The following is a 23336-nucleotide window of genomic DNA, read 5'->3' as shown; positions in this document are numbered from 1 at the left end:
CGTCTTGCAACTTGCAAGGCTCCGCGGCACTGAGTAGGTATGAGTAGTTAGGTGCTATTTGGCGTATGATTGTCGATTATTTGCGTGTTATTTGGCGTTAATTGTCAATTATTTAGATGTTAATTGTTAAAAACTTAGTTAGCAATTGGGGCTTTGCACTAAATATTTCGTTAAGTCATAAAGGGAACATTTTTCAAGTTCGAACAGGACACCTGAATTCTCAAAATCATCGTATTAATAGTGTCAATTAGCTATTCCCATTGGTTAACAAATTTAATGAGTTTTTCTATAGCATGTTCTCCGGTTAAAAAAGGAATAGTAATATATGTCAACAGTAAATACAACAATAGTTAAAGTGAATTTTTTAAACGCATAGATTACTAGCTTTTTCTTTGAAGGTTTGTAGAACTCCCAAATAACTAGTCACCAAACATGGCCAAGATGGTCATCGTCACCGTCTCTAGGCAACAAGATATTCGTGTTGAGAGCTGTATACACCATTAAAACAAACGAAACCAATACCGAAAGTCCCGTAAGAACAAGCATAAGCAAATGAGCAACATCAGTCTTCATTCCCTGTGCATAATCTATCGAACCCAATGCCAATATTGTTAACGGATATGAGTATGCCCACCATACCACACTAAACTTCTTCATTGATTTTTTGAACAAATTGGGCCTTGAAACCAGAGACAAGAACAGAAACAAAGAAAGATAGAAAAGCATCTTTGATGAACAATCAAACGTGCCCGAAACCGAACCCCAAGCCAAGCCGGCCATGCTCGGAGCAGCGATGAACAAGAACATAACCGGCCGGAGCATTGCCGGCATGCAGCTGTTTCCCGACAGTCTCTGATAAAGCGTCACAAATAGCACAAGATAATGTATAAGTCCTAATGAAAACATAATTATGGCACACTCTCTCCATCCCATCTGGGCAGCTGCCCGTGCTCCCACAAAGTTTCCGATCACAGTAAGTTGACTTGCTGGATTTGCAACTGTTGATAGAAACCTTTTTCCTTTTGTGAACCACTGCCCGTATATTTTTACGTCAAGAATAAATATTGGAAAAACAAATACCCAAAAAAGAATGTTATAATAAACTGTCGTTGGAGCGAACAATGGCGATGATCGGAGTAAAAGAAGCCATGAGATCCAAGGGGCAAAAAGGTAATTAACGCTAATATGATTTAGGTATTCGTCTTTAACTTTGTTGGATAATAAGGTGCATCTTAAAATGTATAAGATGGAAAGTGATACGAGAATGAATAAAGATAACGACCACATGAGGACGAATGCGGCGTAGGGGATAAATCCTAGCATTCTCCGGTAAGCGTGGGCGTTTTCCGGCGGTTCCACAAGGGTTTTCCAAAGTAGGGTTTGCCAACAAAGGGAAAGACTTATGCGAAAGTAGCCTGCATGGAACCGTGAAATGACTGGAAGTATCCTGGATTTTGTTATTACGAAAATGCCATCATGGGGCGCGACAGCGTTAGGGAAGGTTGTTAAATCGACCGTTAACTCCACCTGCGGCGGCGCGGGTGGGTTTTGTTGTGTTGATTTTTGGTGTATTGTGGTGGTGGTGGAAATGGAGAAGGTGGTTTGTGTGTGTGTTCTACACATTGTTACTAGGTGATGGATGGTATGCAAGTTTGCCTCTCAGTGGTGGTGGTGTTCACTTGTTTGGACTTGGTAGCAAAAGGGTGTCTATATATATAGGAAATAAAGTTATATGTGTGTGTTTTTTTAATTAGCGGTTTTACTTTAGCATACATGTTGAGACAACCATTGTATTTGATACCTTTTTCTTTATTAGATCATCTTTATATTTTTTTAATTTTTTTATTATGACTTTTGACAGGCCACTCAATGATTTTTTTAAGTCAGGATTTAAGAGGAAAAAATGTTGTTGTGACAAAATTTCTATATCGTTTCTCTGAAGAAAAACGTAATTTTCTTCTATATATCAAATAACACTTGACTTATATTTAATTTTTTATAGTGTTAACTTGAGTGATTTAAATGAATTTATAATTCCTGATTAGATTTTCTTACATTTCACATTAGTTGTTATTGCAAGTACTTAAAAAAAGGTGAATGTATTTGATGATTGATGACATGCTCATTAAGCATGTAATTACTAGAGAAATAACTTTGATATAAATAGTTTGGGGATATAATTGTATGAACTGTATGAACTTGGTGTATAATTTGGTGAACCTTTCGGTTTAATAGTTGGTTATCGGAAAGCATGATTAAAATTTTGTTGCCCTTTCAAAAAAGAATTACTAGAGAAGTGACTTTCATCAATAAAAGTTTAACAAATTAACGGATCTTAAATAACTAAATGTTATTGATACACTAACGGGTCATAGCCGATATGATCCGAAAAAGGTTCGACGAATGTCTCTAAGCATTAAAAAATAGAAAGAGTTATAATTTGTGGTATCTATTGGCAATCCATCGATAGTACCCGATGAATCACCTAGTAATTGCAAACCATTACATAGCTATATTTGTAAAAGAATATAACTTTTTCGACCAGAAAATATTAAAAGAAGAAAAAAAACACTTGACGGTTCAACCAATAAATCTATATAAATATCATGCGTCACAAAATATGCTGATTCAATCTTCTATTAAATTCGTTTTAATACCTTCTTAAATTATTTATTTTGCACTGAAGGAATTAAAAGGGTGTGAACATGGATCAAGATGTTGTCTATTTTTTTAATTTTTTTTCAACATGCATGTTCTTGGAAGTTTACGTGGGACTAATGGAGGCGGACTAACTCGGCTAACCCTATTGGACCGAACCGGCTAGACGGCTCGTTTCACTTTTCACCTTCTTTTCCAGCTAGATGCCATGATAGTGCGTGGACCCATTTATAAAGCTCGGCTTAAGGGCTTGACTAGTGAGTCAAGTGGGCAGACGATTAAAGTTCACGCATCACTTTTGGTTTTTAATTCCATAAATTAAGAAACATAAAGGACAAAATTTGTCAAATTTAAACATAAAGGACAAAACTTGCAAAATGACCTAAAGATAAAGGACAAAACTTGCAATTCACTCTATAATCAATAAAAGGAATTATATAACAATACTTAAATATATAAACTTTAATATATATATATAGAGAGAGAGAGATTAACATAACATGTTCAACATGAAGATGATTTATAAGGGGAGATGGGGCGCCCCGTTATGGGGTGATCGACAACGCGTCATAAGCGTGGAACACCGTTGCCGCCGGTGATGATCACGCGTAGAACCTAAAACGCGTTGAACGCTATGCAGTTAATGCGGAAAAATATCAGATATCGATTAAGGACTGATATTTGAGATATCAGTTATTGCGGTGGGATATCGGTAATTTATAATATAATGTAAAAGTATATATATATAAATAATCATACATATATATATTAATATCTAGAACCTATATGGCTATATATATATATATATATATATATATATAGGTAGAGGATCCTGTAAAAAGTGCTAAAAGTGTGAGAAGTGTATTATAACACTATATATAATACTATATAACACCATATAAACACCGTATAACAATATGTAACACCATATAATACCATATAACACTATGTAACACTATATATCATTATATAACAAATATAACACTATAGGTTGTTGTTTTGGTCAAAAATCACACAAGGATAATGTAACCAAACTTTATGTAAACGGGGTATGATGCTTGGTTAATTATAAAAGTAAAGGATCACTTTTGTGAGAAATATGCAAAGACACAATGATTTATACGAGGAAAAAGCCCTTGATCAATGTATGATCTCCGGCATAAAAAACCTCGGGTGATGGCAACTACTGATCACCAACTTCAATATAAGAAAAATATAGTTACAACTTCGGATGATAATGAGCTGAGTACAAGGGTCACTATAGTTTCGAGTGTCTAAGCGTGTGAGAATTGTGTTATGTGTTGTCGTGTGTTCTTCCAAATGAGGAAGAGTGGTATTTATACAAGTGTAGGTGACCTATTTTAGGTAAAAAGACTAATAATCAGCTCATTACCCCTTTAGAAATAAAAGACAATCTAGCCTAAATTGCCGCCCATAAATCAAGCTAAGTTTCCATATCCTTTGCAACGTCTATCATCGATTAAGCTCATGCTATAATTGTAAAGACGCGTCCCTTGATTATGATGCTAAGAGCGTATCCTGCTAGATGTTCCTGCAAAATAACATTGTTTTAAACGAAGGTAACTGTTAGCATGAGGATCCTTTGATGGTCCATGATCCTGATCCTGAAGTCCTGATGAGGATCACTGTCTGCCAAAGAAACAAGGATCACTGGTTAGGATCACGTATAAGGATCACGTATAATAAAAATCCAGCCCTAACAATTGCCCCCAAAATATAAGGAGTTTATTGTAAATTAATGAGTTATATTTTGCTCTGATCTTATCTTCAACGGACTACTCGGATAACTAGCCGTTATCAGCGAACTAGCCGTTGTGATCATTACGTCATAGATGTGACAATCCCTGCAAATCATGATTATAAATAGGAGATAGGGTTGGGATCACTCTGCATTTAAATTCAGGATATACTCCCTTTATAACCTCCACCGAAGATTGACCAGGTATTCTCTTCTTCTCTCTTTCCTTTCTTCCTTCTCTTGCTCTGTTTTTTTCTGCTTTTACTCTGTTTCTGTTCCACCACGAGTATGTTGCTTCGAAATTCTCCACATAAGGATTCCAAGAAGAGCAGTCCCCTAAAAAGCCAAGGGATCATCAAGGACTCTCCTACGGAGAGATGTTGCTTTACTGATGCTCATGTAGACAGGATTCGTCATTGCTTTCCGGCGAATGCTGTTTTCAAATCCTTCACACCTACTGCTTTGAGCGACTTTGTTTCAGACGTCTGGGTGGCCTTTCCTGCTACTCCGTTCACCATAGGGTATTCGTATCCTTTTCCAGCCTTCACCCAATCCTTCTTTTCTTTAACCGGCATATCTTATATCCAAGCTATGCCGATGATCTGGAGGGTCCTGTATACCTTCGAGAGGATCATCGAGCAGAAGGGAATTGATTTGGGGATGGCAGAGTTGGCCGCACTTTATGATCTTACCACGTTCGGTTCTTGCCGATATCTGCTAAAACGGAAAGCTGGGGAGGATCACCCTGTCTTCAAGGTTACTAAGAATGACACAAACTGGAAGCGTCGCTTTTTCTTTGTTAGAAGGGATACCATCCCAGATGGGAAGGATCTGCCCAAGGAATGGGCCACTCATGGTAGGGTAGAGGATCCTGGAAGGATCACTATCAGACTTGTCTCATACGATGAGGATCACTAACGTCTTTTTTATTTTTTGTGCAGCTATATCCATTGCTTATCTTAAGTTAACCCCTGCTGCAAGAGAAAGAGTCTTAGCTTTTAAAAAGCTTAATCCTGAGGTCAGAAGTTTCCAAGTCACCGTCCAAGATTCACAGGAAGTATCCTCCGCATCTGCCACTATGTCAAGTAAGTATCCTTGTAAAAAGTAAGTTATATGTGAGATTGTTTGATTAATAAGGGAACTTATCTTGTTTCTGATTGTGTAGGCGCTGGAAAGTCTGCCAAATCTGCCAAGTCTGCTTCCAAGTTTGGGATAAGTGATCTTGCCAACGTCAAGTCTTCGAGGAGGAAGACTTCTGCTGCCAGTCCCTCTACTTCAGCCCTTAAAGCACCCATTCGGGGTAAGGGAAAAAAGAGAAAGACTTCTGAAGATCTCCAGGGATTTCCTCTGCTTCGCCAACAGTTTCTCGACTATGTTAATGAGGTAAGGATCACTGCCCCTGTTGGTTATCCTTCTTAAGTATCCTGCTTGAATATCCTGCTTCCTTTTGGATCGCCTGATCCTGAATCTTCCTTATACCTCTTCTGCAGAAACTTGCTGAGATCGAGACCTATCTTGGCCATGTCGAGGATCAAGAAAGCCAAATTGCCGATCTTCAACAAATGGGCGTATTGAAGGATCTCAAGATAGCAGATCTTGAGAAGGAACTCCGGGCTACGAAGGATGAGGCTGCTCAAAGATTGATTGATATGGATAGCGAGAAGCAGGAGATCATCCAGGATGCCAAGGTCTCTGCGGCAATTGCCATGTACAAGATACAACTTCAGATGGCTGCGGAGGCTCAGGATCCTTCCTTCGACAAGAGCACATGGGATGTTGAAGATTGGAAGGCAAGGCTGGCGGAACTGGAAGACGAGGATGAAGCTGAGGATATCCCAATGCTGGAGGGTGGTGATGCTGACAAGGATCAGGGCGGAGAAGCTGGTGGTGATGGAGCAGCAAAGGTGTAAGCTGCATGATTGGGCGATGATGGATATTTGTGACTAGGCCGGAGCCCAATTTTTTTTTTTTTTAGTATGGTAGTGGTTTGTGGTAGTGGTATTTGGAACAATTATGGTCTGTAATTTGAACAATAGCTCTTAGGGTTAAGGATCCTGGATCCTTTGGACAATAGGTAGGATTGCAAAAGGTGGAGGGATCCTCTGTTTAGGGGATGAAGCCTTTGTGATCCTGCCGCCTTTAATTTCCTGTACCTGCTAAGACCGCAAAGACAATGGACACCCTTTGCCAACCCATGTGGACGGGCCACGTTTTGCTGGTAGAAATGTGGGTTGGCAATTTTGACAACTTTTGAAGGGTTAATCCTTTCGTTAATAAATAAAATCTTAAACTTTTGTCGCTTATTTTGTGTTATTATCCTTTTTAATTTCAATTGTTTTGACACATGTTTGTTTGAGTAAGAAAAGTTGAGCAAATTATGTTTAAGAAATTTAGGATATGATCCTGGATCAAATATCCTATAATCGAAAATTTTCAAGGTAGTTTATTTTCAGGATCATAGGTTCAGTTGTCAAAGTGCAAGGGTTGTTCAGTATAATCAAAATAGTCAAGGATCATACCTGAGGATCCAAGTTAGGATCCTAACCTTTGATCAAGATAACCATAAGTGAAATTTTAACGGATAACAAGGATTAAGGATCCTTATTCGTTTAGCTTTGGGAACCTGAAAAATGGAACATAACTTGGGTCTAAGCCAATGTAAAAGATAAATTAGTAGCTGGGGACATGCCCAAAGGATAACGGAGGATGATCCCAAAGGATCACTGGGGACAAACCCAAAGGATAACTGGGGACAAGCCCAAAGGATAACTGGGGACAAGCCCAAAGGATCGTATGTAAACTGGAGTATGGCCCTTACTGGCGAGTATCCACACTTAGTGACATGAAAATGTCAAAACCTTAGCTAACATGAAAACGTTAGAAACCTTATGAACGGATGTATGGTACGTCTACCATTATACGTAGGATCCTGGGTATAGCCAGTACGATGAGGTTGTCAGCCCCGGAAGTGGGTACTGGTCCCAAAGACGTGAACTATATCAGGATCATCGTGCGCTGCTGGCGGAAACTGGGGATAATCCCAAGGATAACTGGGGACAAGCCCAAGGATCTGCGTTGCTTTTGAAGATCTTTGACGATATGCTGTAGATACCTGAACTATCATAACTCAAATGGTTCGTGAGAAGAGGATGAAGGATACATGATCCTTATCCTTTGGTAAAAAAGTAAGGAAACGTAAATGTTTTAAGAGAAGGATATTACCAGAGTAAGGATCACTGACATCACCGGGATCCTTCGAGGATACTTCAGTGTAAGGATCACATGCTTGAAGGATCATGTTCACATAAAGTATCTCTTTAAGTGAACAGCATTCCAGGCTCTTGGTAACAAGTTTCCTTCCATAGTTAGCAATCTGTATGCCCCCTTTCCTGCTTCAGCTTCAATCAAGTAAGGGCCTTCCCACTTTGTTGCTAATTTCCCGTCAGCAGGATTAATAGTGTTTTGGAATGTTTTTCTCAACACCATATCTCCGACTTGGAACTTCCTTATCCTAACATTTTTGTTGTAAGCACCAGCCATTCTTTGTTGGTAGCTTGCCATCCTTATCCTAGCCAGATCCCTGATTTCCTCAATAGTATCCAAATCCTGAGCCAGGATTGCAGCATTTTCTTCAGGATCACGAACACTTGTTCTAGCAGTTGGGATCACCATCTCTGTTGGGATCACTGCTTCTGCCCCAAATACTAAAGAAAAAGGTGTTTGACCAGTGGCATTCTTGGGAGTTGTTCTATCAGCCCATAGCACGTAAGGTAACTCCTCTGCCCATTTTCCCTTTTTGGATCCTAGTTTCTTCTTCAGATTGTTGATGATGATCTTGTTGGATGATTCTGCTTGGCCATTGGCCTGTGGATGAACTGGTGTTGATGTTATCATCTTGATTCCCCAACTGTCACAAAAGTTAGTAGTTCTGCTTCCAATGAATTGGGAACCATTATCACATACAATTTCAGAGGGAATGCCAAATCTAGTTATAATGTTTCTTTTGATAAAGGATATAACTTCTTTTTCTCTGACTTGAGCAAAAGCTTCAGCTTCTATCCACTTAGAGAAGTAGTCAGTCATGGCAAGCATAAATACTTTTCCACCAGGTGCTTTAGGGAGCTTGCCAACTATATCCATTCCCCATCTCATGAATGGCCAAGAGGATGGTATAGGGTGTAGCAATTCAGCTGGTTGATGAAGGATATTGCTGTGTCTTTGGCAAGGATCACATTTCCTAGCATATTCTACAGCATCCCTTTTCATGGTTGGCCAGTAGTATCCTGTTCTTAGGATCCTTGAGAATAATGCCCTGCCCCCAGTGTGGTTTCCACAATCTCCTTCATGGAAGTCTCTCAACACTTCTTCAATTTCAGGATCCTCAATACATCTTAAATATGGTCCTGCAAGGGATCGTTTATATAGCACATTATTTAAGATTGTAAATTGAGATACCTTAATCCTGAAAGCTCTAGGATTTTCTCCCATCGGAATCTCCCCGTGTTGCAAGTATTTCATGATTGGTGAGACCCATGATCCTGCATAAGATTGAGCTTCTTCACTAGGGATTACTGCAGTATCCTCTTCTATTTCCATGGCCACTTGATTTTCAATAGCAGGAGCCAGGATATGGATGATAGGGATACTTATGTCTTCTGGAATTTTTAAGGATGATCCTAAGTTGGCCAATGCATCAGCTTCCGTGTTATCCTCCCTTGGTACCTGTGTTAAGCTGAAAGAAACAAAAGAGAGTGCCAATTCCTTGACTATCTCTAAATATTTGGTTAGTTTTTCACCTTTAACAGCATAGGATCCATTAAAGTGATTGGTGATCAATAATGAGTCTACATATACTTTAAGATATTTCACCCCCATATCCTTAGCAATTTGCAAGCCAGCAATTAAGGCTTCATATTCAGCCTCATTGTTAGTTGCTTGGAACTCACAGGCTATGGAGTGGGGTATTATGTCCCCCTGTGGCGATTTTAGTAGTATCCCGAGCCCTGTGCCCTTGATATTTGAGGATCCATCGGTGTGTAGTATCCAAGGATCCTTGGTTTCATCCAGCTGCTGGACTTCCAATTCTGCTTCTTTTTGTAGATCACTACTGAAATCAGCCACAAAGTCAGCTAATGCTTGGGATTTAATGGCTGTTCTTGGCTCGTATCTTATATCATGGGCACTAAGCTTTACTGCCCACTTAGCCATTCTTCCTGACATCTCTGGTTTCCTGAGGACATTCTTAATTGGAAAGTTAGTTCTAACAACAATAGTATGGGTTTCAAAATAATGCCTTAACTTAGTTGATGCCATGATTAATGCAAGAATAAGCTTTTCGAGGTGTGAGTACCTAGATTCGGCATCAAGTAAACTCTTACTTACGTAGTAGATAGGATATTGTGTACCTTCATGATCCTTAACAAGGACAGCACTTACAGCGGTTGAGGATACCGCCAAATATAAGGATAACACATCTCCTTTTTCGGGCTTTGATAATGCTGGTGCTGAGGACATATATTCTTTAAGGGCTTGTAAAGCATTCTCATGTTTCTCAGTCCATTCAAAATTCTTGTTCTTCCTTAGGATATCGTAAAATTCTTTACATTTTTCTGAGGATTTTGATATGAACCTGTTCAGAGCTGCTATCCTGCCTGTTAGCCTTTGCACATCCTTAGCATTGGCAGGGGACTTGATGTTCACTAGTGCTTTAATTTGCTCCGGACTTGCTTCAATACCTCTCTGAGTTACCATATATCCTAGGAATTTACCTGCCTTAACACCAAAGTGGCACTTCGAAGGATTAAGCTTCATGTTATAATTATCAAGGATATCAAATGCTTCCTCCAAATCCCTTAGGTGATCCTCAGCTTTCTTTGATTTGACTACCATATCATCTATGTATACTTCCATAGTTTGTCCAATTTGATCTTTGAACATCATATTCACCAGCCTTTGATATGTTGCACCTGCATTTCTTAATCCAAAAGGCATGGCAATATAACAATACAAACCTGTTGGGGTCATAAAGGCTGTATCCTCTTGGTCAGATGGTTCCATCTGAATTTGTTGGAATCCAGATGATGCATCCATAAAGGTCAACAGTTCATGCCCCGCTGTTGCATCCACCATGGAGTCAATGTGGGGTAATGGGAAAGGATCCTTGGGACATGCCTTATTCAGATCAGTGAAATCGACACATACCCTCCACTTTCCGTTTTTCTTTTGGACAACGACCATATTGGCTAACCATTTTGGATACTTTACCTCTCTGATCATACCTGCTCGAAGTAGTCTCTCTACTTCTTCTTGGATAATGGCATTCCTTTCTGGTGCAAACTTCCTCCTTTTTTGATGGATTGGTTTGATAGACCTGTCAATGCCAAGTTTGTGAGTAATAATATCCTTAGATATACCTGTCATATCTTCATGTTTCCAAGCAAAGGTAGATTTTCTTCTTTTGAGGAAGGATATTAAGTCTTCTTTCATCCTGCCAAGGATCCCTGATCCGATATAGATTTTTGATTCAGGATCACTAGGATCCAAGAGGATTTCGTCCACATCTTGTTCCCTTGCCTCCAAGACATTCTTCGGAGGATACTGTAATTGCTATTGCTCCCTTGGCTTCGAGGTTGGCTTCATGGATGATGTATAACAATCCTTAGCCTCCTGCTGATCACTGTCGATCTTGATTATTCCCCATGGGCTAGGGAGTTTCACACATTGATGATAGGTGGATGGGACTGCTTTCATATCATGTATCCAGGGCCTGCCAAGGATAACATTGCAACAAGATAAACAGTCAATAACACAAAATTTTTGATAATTATGTAATCCTTCCACGTAGATTGGGAGTTTGATGTCCCCCAGAGTTTTCTTCGTTTCTCCACTGAATCCTACAAGCACGGAGGATCTTGGTGTGATGTCTGATTCTGGAATACCCATTTTCTTCAGAACATCAAGCTGGATAATGTTCACTGAGCTTCCTCCATCGATAAGGATCCTGCGGACAAAATGGTTAGAGATAAAGAGAGTAATAACCAAACTATCATGATGAGGATCCTGAATGTTAATGCGATCCTCCTCATCAAACGTTATCCTCTTCCCCTCTGAGACACTTGATGTCCTAATAGGTCTTTCTCCATTATCCATTTTTGACTCCTTTGCATGCCTTTTGGCCGCCGAGAAGGATGTACCACAGATGTCTGATCCTCCGGAAATAAAGTTGATCACTTGTGCATTTGCCGGAGGTGCTGGAGCCTTTTCAGGGATCCTTTCAGGATCCTGAGTCCTTTGCTTTTTTCTTCCCAACAATTCTTTTAGGTGCCCCTTGCTTAACAGATATCCAATTTCTTTTCTTAAAGCTATGCATTCTTCAGTTAGGTGCCCGAAATCCTCATGGTATGCACACCATTTTGACTTGTCTTTAGTCCCGGATGGTTTATCATTCTTCCTGGGCCACCTAGCTTTTTCACCTAGATTCTGCATTGCAAGGATTAGTTCATGATTATCAACGGAAAAACAGTATTCTGAGATTGGAGGATAATCTTCATCATCCTCTTCTTGGTCAACAGCATGCACATTCTGGTTCTCATTTCTATGGTAGGATTTGAATTTGTTGTTCTTGAAGGAGGATCCTTGCTTCTCCTGTTTTGAGGATCCTACTTGTCTCTCCTGGATCCTCTTGTTATCCTCTAGCCAGATGAACCTGAGTGCCCGAGTCCTTACTTCATCTAGATTCCTGCATGGTGTCATAACAAGATCATCATAGAATAATGAATCCTTAAGCAGTCCCATTTTGAAGGCTTCAACAGCCGTAGCCATATCCATGTTGGGAATGTCCAAGGATTCTTTACTAAATTTAGTTATATAATCCCTTAATGATTCATTATGACCTTGAGTTACCCTATATAAATCACTGGTTAATCTTTCAAATTTTCTACTACAAGAGAATTGGTTATTGAATAAATTAACTAAATTAGCAAATGAAGTAATAGAGTAAGGGGGAAGACTTAGCAGCCACTTAAGAGCTGATCCAGTGAGAGTGGATCCAAATCCTTTACATAGGCATGCTTCCTTCAACTTTTCTGGGATAGGATTGATCTCCATCCTCTCCCTGTATTGTGCTATGTGTTCCTCTGGATCCGTTGTACCATCATACAGCTTCATAGTAGGGATATGGAACCTTTTGGGTACCTCTGCATCACAAATTGGTGGTGCAAAGCGAGATACCTTGTGGCTTCCATCTGCAATCTCAGGGATAGGCTTGACTACCCCTGGAACACTTGAGATCATATCTTTTAGCTTCTGCAATTCCCTGGCCATAGCATGATTGATACCTGTATCCTGCATGAATCCATGGTTCGTGGTAAGATAATTATTTAAAGTGTTACCTTCTATTGGGTTCAAGTTAGTGAATCCATATTGCTGGGATTCTGGAATAACGGAGGGACCAGTGGAAGCAATGGTCTGCATTGGAATGAAGTCCCCTTGATGGACATCTAGATTTCCTGTTTGCAAACTTTTTAGGGATCCTGGCATCTGGAAGGATCCTGGTATCTGGAAGGATCCTGGTATCTGGGATGATCCTGGAACGAAGGAGGATCCTTGAACCTGGAATGATCCTGGAACAAAGGAGGATCCTTGACCCTGGGATGATCCTGGAACAAAGTAGGATCCTTGAAACTGCTGTGCTCCCGGATAGGCTCCCGAATTCATGAAGGATCCCATATGCTGGGGATAGGATCCTGCCGGCTGAAAGTGTGAGCCTGATGCCTGAGTCATTGCTGTCGATCCGAGGTGCAATCCTCTTGATTCTCCCATAATTTGCACGTCTGGAATTCCCGATGGCTGAGAAGTGATCATTGGAGTATCAAAGCTCAAGGATTTGGGCATCAGTGGGGAATGATCCTCTGCCGTTCTCTTTTGTCTTTTGAGATCTCCAATTTCCCTGAGGATCCTATCATTAGTTTCATCCTGCCGCTGCATACGATCCTTCATCTGCAAAATCAAAGTAAATACATCACTAGTACTGGGAATATAAGAATTCATAGCAGAAGAAGATGGAGGTTTAGAGTTAGTAGGAGTTTGTCTCTTCTCAGCATTCTTCTGGGATCCTGCCGGTGGGGGAGGCAGAGTGTTCTGAGATGAGGTGACTGCAGACATCGCCGTGGACATGTTTTTCAATGATGAAGCCATGTAATTCTCTGAAATGATTTCAAACAACAGGTTTTCTTATGAATGAAGCACCAATTGCCCCACGGTGGGCGCCAAACTGTTTTGGTCAAAAATCACACAAGGATAATGTAACCAAACTTTATGTAAACGGGGTATGATGCTTGGTTAATTATAAAAGTAAAGGATCACTTTTGTGAGAAATATGCAAAGACACAATGATTTATACGAGGAAAAAGCCCTTGATCAATGTATGATCTCCGGCATAAAAAACCTCGGGTGATGGCAACTACTGATCACCAACTTCAATATAAGAAAAATATAGTTACAACTTCGGATGATAATGAGCTGAGTACAAGGATCACTATAGTTTCGAGTGTCTAAGCGTGTGAGAATTGTGTTGTGTGTTGTCGTGTGTTCTTCCAAATGAGGAAGAGTGGTATTTATACAAGTGTAGGTGACCTATTTTAGGTAAAAAGACTAATAATCAGCTCATTACCCCTTTAGAAATAAAAGACAATCTAGCCTAAATTGCCGCCCATAAATCAAGCTAAGTTTCCATATCCTTTGCAACGTCTATCTTCGATTAAGCTCATGCTATAATTGTAAAGACGCGTCCCTTGATTATGATGCTAAGAGCGTATCCTGCTAGATGTTCCTGCAAAATAACATTGTTTTAAACGAAGGTAACTGTTAGCATGAGGATCCTTTGATGGTCCATGATCCTGATCCTGAAGTCCTGATGAGGATCACTGTCTGCCAAAGAAACAAGGATCACTGGTTAGGATCACGTATAAGGATCACGTATAATAAAAATCCAGCCCTAACAGTTGTCTGATAGCATGTCTATGATAGATGTATAGTGTTATATTTGTTATATAATGATATATAGTGTTACATAATGTTATATGGTATTATATGGTGTTACATATTGTTATACGGTGTTTATATGGTGTTATATAGTATTATATATAGTGTTATAATACACTTCTCACACTTCTCAGACTTTAGGCCCTTTTTACACTATCCTTACCATGTATATATATATATATATATATATATATTAGAACCTAGTTCAAATATTTGTTCTAATGCAATGCAAATATATTAGTTTTTAAACGCCAAGTTGTAGGTAATTGTTTTGGTCAAAAATCACACAAGGATAATGTAACCAAACTATATGTAAACGGGGTATGATGCTTGGTTAGCTATGAAAGTAAAGGATCACTTCTGTGATGAATATGCAAAGACACAACGATTTATACGAGGAAAAAGCCCTTGATCAATGTATGATCTCCGGCATAAAAAACCTCGGGTGATGGCAACTACCGATCACCAACTTCAATATAATAAAAATGTAGTTACAACTTCGGATGATAATGAGCTGAGTACAAGGATCACTGAGTGTCTAAGTGTTGAGAGTTGTGTCGTATGTTGTGTGTGTTCTTCCGAATGAGGAAGATGGGTATTTATACATGTGTAGGTAACTTATTTTAGGTAGATAGACCACTAATCAGCTCATTACCCCTTTAGAAATAAAGATAATCTAGCCTAAATTGCTGCCCTTAGATCAAGCCATGTTTCCATATCCGGCACAACGTTCATCTTCAATTCAGCTCTTGCCATATTTGTAAAAGCGCGTCCCTGGATCATGATATGTAGGGCATATCCTGCTAGATATTCCTGCAAAATAATATTGTAGTAATCGAAAATGACCGTTAGTATAAGGATCACCATATCGTCCCATGATCCTGATCCTGAAGTCTGGCTGAGGATCACTATCTGCCAAAGAAACAAGGATCACTTGTCAGGATCACATATAAGGATCATTTATAGTAAAATCCAGCCCCAACAATTGCCCCCAAAATATAAGGAGTTAAATGTAAATGGATGAGTTATATTTTGTTTTGAGCTTATCTCTAACGGACGATTCCGATTTACTAGCCGTTGCACATGGACTAGCCGTTATGATATTTACGTCACTGATGTGACAATCCCTGCGAATCATCATTATAAATAGGAGATAGGGTTAGGATCACTTTGTATTTAAATTCGAAGTATCTCCCTTTATAACCATCATTGAAGACTCTTGATCAGGTATCATCCTCCTCTTTCTCTTCTTTGCTCTGTTCTTTCGTGCTTTTACTCTGTTTTCATCTCGAATATGCTTCTTCGGAATTCACCGCACAAAGGCTCTAAGAAGGATAGTCCCTTGAAAAGCCAGGGGATTATCAAAGATTCTCCTATGGAGAGATGCTGTTTTACCGATATCCAAATAGACAAGATTCGCCATTGTTTCCCAGCGAATGTTGTTTTCAAACCCTTTGATCCTACTGCTCTGAGTGATTTTGTTTCGGACACTTGGGTGGCCTTTCCTGCTACTCCTTTCCTCATCGGGTATTCATATCCTTTTCCGACATTTACCCAATCTTTCTTTTCTCTTACCGGCATCTCATTTATCCAAGCTATGCCGATGATCTGGAGGGTTCTATATACCTTTGAGAGGATCATCGAGCAAGAAGGGATTGATTTGGGGATGTCAGAGTTAGCTGAGCTCTATGATCTCACCACCTTTGGTTCTCACCGGTACTTGTCGAAACGGAAATCTGGGGAGGATCACCCTATCTTCAAAGTTACCAAGAATGATAAAAACTGGAAACGTCGGTTTTTCTTTGTTAAGAGGGATTCCATCCCGGATGGGAAGGATCTGCCCGAGGAATGGGTCACTCATGGTAGGGTAGAGGATCCTTGAAGGATCACTATCAGTCCTGTCTCGTATGATGAGGATCACTGATGTCTTTTCTTTTTTGTCTTTTTATGCAGCTATCTCCGTTGCTCATTTAAACTTGACCCCTGCTGCCAAAGAGAGAGTGTTAGCTTTCAAGAAGCTTGATCCTGAAGTTCGAAGTTTCCAGGTTATTATCCAAGATTCTCAAGAGATATCCTCTGCATCTGCCACAATGTCAAGTAAGTATCCTCATAGAAAATAAGTTTTATGTGAAAGTATTTAATTTAACAAGGGAACTTATCTTGTTTTTTGAATGGTGTAGGTGCCGGAAAGTCTGCCAGGTCTGTTAAATCTGCCTCCATGTTTGGGATAAGTGACCTTGCCAATGTCACGTCTTCTAAGAAGAAGAAGGCTCCTGCTGCCAGCCCTTCAGTCTCAGCCCCTAAAGCACCTGCCCGAGGCAAAGGGAAAAAGAGGAAGGCTTCAGATGACCTTCAAGGATTTCCTCTTCTCCGTCAGCAATTCCTTGACTATTTTGATGAGGTTAGGATCACTGCCCCTGTTAATTGTCTTCGACAAGTCCGAGGATCACATGTGTCTGATGTTGCTTTCCTGTTGTCTTCTTTAGAAATTCTCCGAAATGGAGACTTACGTCAATCAGGTTGAGGATCAGGATCGTCAAATTGCTGACCTTCAACAGACGTGTGGGCTGAAGGATCTTAAGATTGCCGATCTTGAGAAGGAGATCCGGGCAGTCAAAGATGAGGCTGTTAAAGCGTTGATCAAGTTTGATTATGAGAAGCATGACATTACCCAAGACGCTAAGGTCTCTGCTGCGGTAACCATGTACAAGATACAACTGCAGATGGCTACGGAGGCTCAGGATCCTTCCTTTGACAGGAGCACATGGGATGTTGAAGGTTGGAAGGCAAGGCTAGCAGAATTGGAAGATGACGATGATGCTGAGGACATCCCAATGCTGGAGGGAGGTGATGCTGGCAAGGATCAAGGTGAAGATGCTGGTGGAGATGGAGCAGCAGAGAAGTAAGCTGCATGATTGGGCGATGATGGATATTGTTGACTAGGCCGGAGCCCAATTTTTTAGGTTTTTTGGTAGTGGTTTGTGGTTGATGGTTTGTGAACAATTATGGTCTGTAATTTCTGAACAGTAGTTTCTTTAGGGTTAAGGATCCTGGATCCTTTGAACAATAGGTAGGATTACACATGGTGGAGGGATCCTCTGTTTGGGGGATGAAGCCGTTGTGATCCTGCCGCCTTTTAATTTCCCTGCAATACTTTTGAACCTATTATCATGGACACCCTTTACCTACCCCAGCGGACGGGCCACGTATTGCTGGTAGAAGCTTTGGGTAGGTAATTTTGACAACTTTTTTGAAAGGGTTAATGATCCTTTGGTTTAATAATATAACTTTAATCTTTCTGGCTTATCTTGTGTTGTTATCCTTTTTGATTTTCAATTGTTTTGACACATGTTTGTTTGAAAAGTTTGAGCAAATTATGTTTAAGAAATTTAGGATATGATCCTGGATCAAATATCCTATAATCGAAAGTTTCCAAGATAGTTTATTTTAAGGATCATAGGTTCAGTTGTCAAGGTCTAAAGGTTATTCAAATGAATAATGAAATTAAAAGTAGTTAAGGATCATACCTGAGGATCCAAGTTTGGATCCTAACCTTTAATTGGAACAACCGTAGGTAAAACTTTAATGGATAATAAGGATTAAGGATCCTTAATCGTTTAACTTCGAAAACCTGAAAAAATGGAATATAACTTGGGACTAAGCCAATACAAAAGATAAGTTAGTAACTGGGTACAAGCCCAAAGGATAACTGAGAATGATCCCGGAGGATCACTGGGGACAAGCCCAAAGGATAACTGGGGATGATCCCGGAGGATCACTGGGGACAAGCCCAAAGGATAACTGGGGATGATCCCGGAGGATCACTGGGGATAAGCCCATAGGACAACTGAGGATGATCCCGGAGGATCACTGGGGACAAGCCCATAGGATAACTGGGGACAAGCCCAAAGGATCGTATGTAAACTGGAGTATGGCCCTTTCTGGCAACTATCCAAACTTAGTGACATGAAAATGTCAAAACCTTAGCTAACGTGAAAACGTTAGAAACCTTAGGAACGGATGTATGGTGCGTCCACCATTATACGTAGGATCCCAAGTATAGCCAGTACGATGAGGTCGCCAGCCCCGAAAATGGGTACTGATCCCAAAGACATGAACTATATCAGGATCATCGTGCGCTGCTGGCGGAAACTGGGGATAATCCCAAGGATAACTGGGGTTGGACCCGAGGATCTGTGATGCTTTTGAAGATCTTTGATGATATGCTGAAGATACCTGAACTATCATAACTCAAATGGTTTGTGAGTAGAGGATGAAGGATACATGATCCTTATCCTTAGGCAAAAAGTAAGAAAATGCAATAGTTTTAGGATAAGCATGTTACCTGAGTAAGGATCACCGATATCTCCAGGATCCTTCAAGGATATTCAATGTAAGGATCACATGCAGGAAGGATCATGTTCACATGAAATATTTCTTTAAGTGAACAGCATTCCAGGCTCTTGGTAACAAGTTCCTTCCATGGTTAGCAACCTGTATGCCCCCTTTCCTGCTTCAGCTTCAATTAAGTAGGGACCTTCCCATTTTGGTGCTAGCTTCCCGTCAGCAGGATTAATAGTATTTTGAAATGCTTTTCTCAATACCATATCTCCGACTTGGAACTTCCTTATCCTGACATTCTTGTTGTAGGCACCAGCCATCCTTTGTTGGTAGCTTGCCATCCTTATCCTAGCTAGATCCCTGTTTTCCTCAATAGTATCCAAATCCTGAGCTAGGATTGTAGCATTTTCTTCAGGATCACGAGCACTTGTTCTAGCAGTTGGGATCACCATCTCTGTTGGGATCACTGCTTCTGCCCCAAATACTAAAGAGAAAGGTGTTTGGCCAGTGGCATTCTTGGGAGTTGTCCTATCAGCCCATAGCACATAAGGTAACTCCTCTGCCCATTTCCCTTTCTTGGATCCTAGCTTCTTCTTCAGATTGTTGATGATGATCTTGTTGGATGATTCTGCTTGACCATTGGCTTGTGGATGAACTGGTGTTGATGTTATCATCTTGATTCCCCAACTGTCACAAAAGTTAGTGGTTCTCCTTCCAATGAATTGAGAACCATTATCACATATAATTTCAGAGGGGATGCCAAATCTGGTTATAATGTTTCTTTTAATGAAGGATATGACTTCCTTTTCTCTGACTTGAGCGAAGGCTTCAGCTTCTATCCACTTGGAAAAATAGTCAGTCATGGCAAGCATAAATACTTTTCCACCAGGTGCTTTAGGGAGCTTGCCAACTATATCCATTCCCCATCTCATGAATGGCCAAGAGGATGGTATGGGGTGTAGTAATTCAGCTGGTTGGTGAAGGATATTGCTATGTCTTTGGCAAGGATCACATTTCTTAGCATACTCTACAGCATCCCTTTTCATGGTTGGCCAGTAGTATCCTGTTCTAAGGATCCTTGAGAATAATGCCCTGCCCCCAGTGTGGTTTCCACAATCTCCTTCGTGGAAGTCTCTCAATACTTCTTCGATTTCAGGATCTTCAATACATCTTAAATATGGTCCTGCAAGGGATCGTTTATATAGCATATTATTTAGGATTGTAAATTGAGATACCTTGATCCTGAAAGCTCTAGGATTTTCTCCCATTGGGATCTCTCCGTTTTGCAAGTATTTCATGATTGGTGGGATCCATGATCCTGAATAAGATCGAGCTTCTTCACTAGGGATTACTGCAGTATCCTCTTCTATTTCCATGGCTACTTGGTTTTCAATAGCAGGAGCCAGGATGTGGATGATAGGGATACTTATATTTTCTGGAATTTTTAAGGATGATCCTAGGTTGGCCAATGCATCAGCTTCCGTGTTATCCTCCCTTGGTACCTGTGTTAAGCTAAAAGAAACAAAAGAGAGTGCCAATTTTTTGACTATCTCTAAATATTTGGTTAGTTTTTCACCTTTAACAGCATAGGATCCATTAAAGTGATTGGTGATCAATAATGAATCTACATATACTTCGAGATACTTTACCCCCATATCCTTAGCAATTTGTAAGCCAGCAATTAAGGCTTCATACTCAGCCTCATTGTTAGTTGCCTGGAACTCACAAGCTATGGAGTGGGGTATTATGTCCCCCTGTGGCGATTTTAGTAGGATCCCTAGCCCTGTGCCTTTGATATTTGAGGATCCGTCGGTGTGTAGTATCCAAGGATCCTTGGTCTCATCCAGCTGCTGGACCTCCAATTCTGCTTCCTTTTGTAGATCACTACTGAAATCAGCCACAAAGTCAGCTAGTGCTTGAGATTTAATGGCTGTTCTTGGTTCGTATCTTATATCATGGGCACTAAGCTTCACTGCCCACTTAGCCATTCTCCCTGACATATCCGGTTTCCTGAGGACATTCTTAATTGGAAAATTAGTTTTAACAATAATAGTATGAGTTTCAAAATAATGCCTTAACTTCGTGGATGCCATGATTAATGCAAGGATGAGTTTTTCGAGGTGTGAGTACCTGGATTCGGCATCAAGTAGACTTTTACTTACATAGTAGACAGGATATTGTGTACCTTCGTGATCCTTAACGAGGACAGCACTTACAGCGGTTGAGGATACCGCCAGATATAAGGATAACACATCTCCTTTTTCCGGTTTTGCTAATGCTGGTGCTGAGGACATATACTCTTTTAGGGCTTGTAAAGCATTTTCAAGCTTCTCAGTCCATTCGAACTTCTTATTCTTCCTTAGGATATCGTAGAATTCTTTGCACTTTTCTGAGGATTTCGATATGAACCTGTTCAAAGCTGCTATCCTGCCTGTTAGTCTTTGAACATCCTTGGCATTGGCAGGAGACTTGATATTTATTAATGCTTTGATTTGTTCCGGGCTTGCTTCAATGCCTCTCTGGGTTACCATGTATCCTAAGAACTTTCCTGCCTTAACACCAAAATGGCATTTTGAAGGATTAAGTTTCATGTTGTAACTATCAAGGATATCGAATGCTTCTTCCAAGTCCCTTAGGTGATCCTCAGCTTTCTTTGACTTGACCACCCTATCATCTATGTACACCTCCATAGTTTTTCCAATTTGATCTTTGAACATCATATTTACCAGCCTTTGATATGTTGCACCTGCATTTCTTAGTCCAAAAGGCATGGCAATATAACAATATAAACCGGTTGGGGTCATAAAGGCTGTATCCTCTTGGTCAGATGGTTCCATCTGGATTTGTTGGAATCCGGATGATGCATCCATAAAAGTTAACAGTTCATGCCCCGCTGTTGCATCCACCATGGAGTCAATGTGGGGTAATGGGAAAGGATCCTTGGGACATGCCTTATTCAAATCAGTGAAATCGACACATACCCTCCACTTTCCGTTTTTCTTTTGGACAACAACCACATTGGCTAACCATTTAGGATACTTTACCTCTCTGATCATACCTGCTCGAAGTAGTCTCTCTACTTCTTCTTGGATAATGGCATTCCTTTCTGGTGCAAACTTCCTCTTTTTTTGATGGATTGGCTTGATAGACCTGTCAATGCCAAGTTTGTGAGTAATAATATCCTTGGATATACCTGTCATATCTTCATGTTTCCAAGCAAAGGTAGATTTTCTTCTTTTGAGGAAGGATATCATGTCTTCTTTCATCTCGCCAAGGATCCCTGATCCGATATAGATTTTTGATTCAGGATCACTAGGGTCCAAGAGGATTTCATCTACATCTTGCTCCCTTGCCTCCAAGACATTCCTCGGAGGATACTGTAATTGCTATTGCTCCCTTGGCTTCGAGGTTGGCTTCATGGATGAGGTATAGCAATCCTTAGCCTCTTGCTGATCGCTGTCGATCTTGATTATCCCCCATGGGCTAGGGAGCTTTACACATTGATGGTAGGTAGATGGAACTGCTTTCATGTCATGTATCCAAGGCCTGCCAAGGATAACGTTGCAACAAGATAAACAGTCAATAACACACAATTTTTGATAATTATGTAATCCTTCCACGTAGATTGGGAGTTTGATGTCCCCCAGAGTTTTCTTCGTTTCTCCACTGAATCCTACAAGCACGGAGGATCTTGGTGTGATGTCTGATTCTGGGATTCCCATCTTCTTCAAGACATCAAGCTGGATTATGTTCACTGAGCTCCCTCCATCGATAAGGATCCTGCGGACAAAATGGTTAGAAATAAAGAGAGTAATAACTAAACTATCATGATGAGGATCCTGGATGTTGATGCGATCATCCTCATCAAAGGTTATCGTTTTCCCTTCTGAAACACTTGATGTTCTAATAGGCCTTTCTCCATTGTCCATTTTTGATTCTTTTGCATGTCTTTTGGCCGCTGAAAAGGATGTACCACAAATGTCTGATCCTCCGGATATGAAGTTGATCACTTGTGCATTTGCCGGAGGTGCTGGGGCTTTTTCGGGGATCCTTTCAGGATCCTGGGTCCTTTGCTTTTTTCTCCCCAGCAATTCTTTTAGATGTCCCTTGCTTAGCAGGTATCCAATTTCCTTTCTTAAAGCTATGCAATCTTCAGTCAGATGGCCGAAATCCTCATGGTATGCACACCATTTGGACTTGTCTTTAGTCCCGGATGGTTTATCATTCTTCCTGGGCCACCTAGCCTTTTCACCTAGATTCTGCATTGCAAGGATTAGTTCGTGATTGTCAACGGAAAAACAATATTCTGAGATTGGAGGATATTCTTCATCATCCTCTTCTTGGTCGACAGCATGCACATTCTTGTTCCCGTTTCTATGGTAGGATTTGAACTTGTTGTTTTTGAAGGAGGATCCTTGCTTATCTTGTTTTGGGGATCCTACTTGTCTCTCCTGGATCCTCTTGTCATCCTCTAGCCGGATAAACCTGAGTGCTCGAGTTCTTACTTCATCTAAGTTCCTGCAAGGTGTCATAACAA

The 23336-nt window shown here is 40.4% G+C and overlaps 1 protein-coding gene across 1 annotated transcript; it reads right to left on the bottom strand.

Annotated features, from left to right (window-relative positions):
* Window positions 1–223: 223 nt before the first annotated feature.
* LOC118483128 (S-type anion channel SLAH1-like) lies at window positions 224–1657 on the bottom strand. The gene has a single exon (XM_035978669.1). The coding sequence runs from the start codon at window positions 1621–1623 to the stop codon at window positions 424–426; it is 1200 nt and encodes a 399-aa protein (XP_035834562.1). The 5' UTR covers window positions 1624–1657; the 3' UTR covers window positions 224–423.
* Between the last annotated feature and the right edge of the window lie 21679 nt (window positions 1658–23336).

This window comes from Helianthus annuus, chromosome 10 (assembly GCF_002127325.2).
Source record: "Helianthus annuus cultivar XRQ/B chromosome 10, HanXRQr2.0-SUNRISE, whole genome shotgun sequence".
NCBI lineage: Eukaryota > Viridiplantae > Streptophyta > Magnoliopsida > Asterales > Asteraceae > Helianthus > Helianthus annuus.
This window is presented reverse-complemented; position numbering and strand designations above follow the sequence as displayed.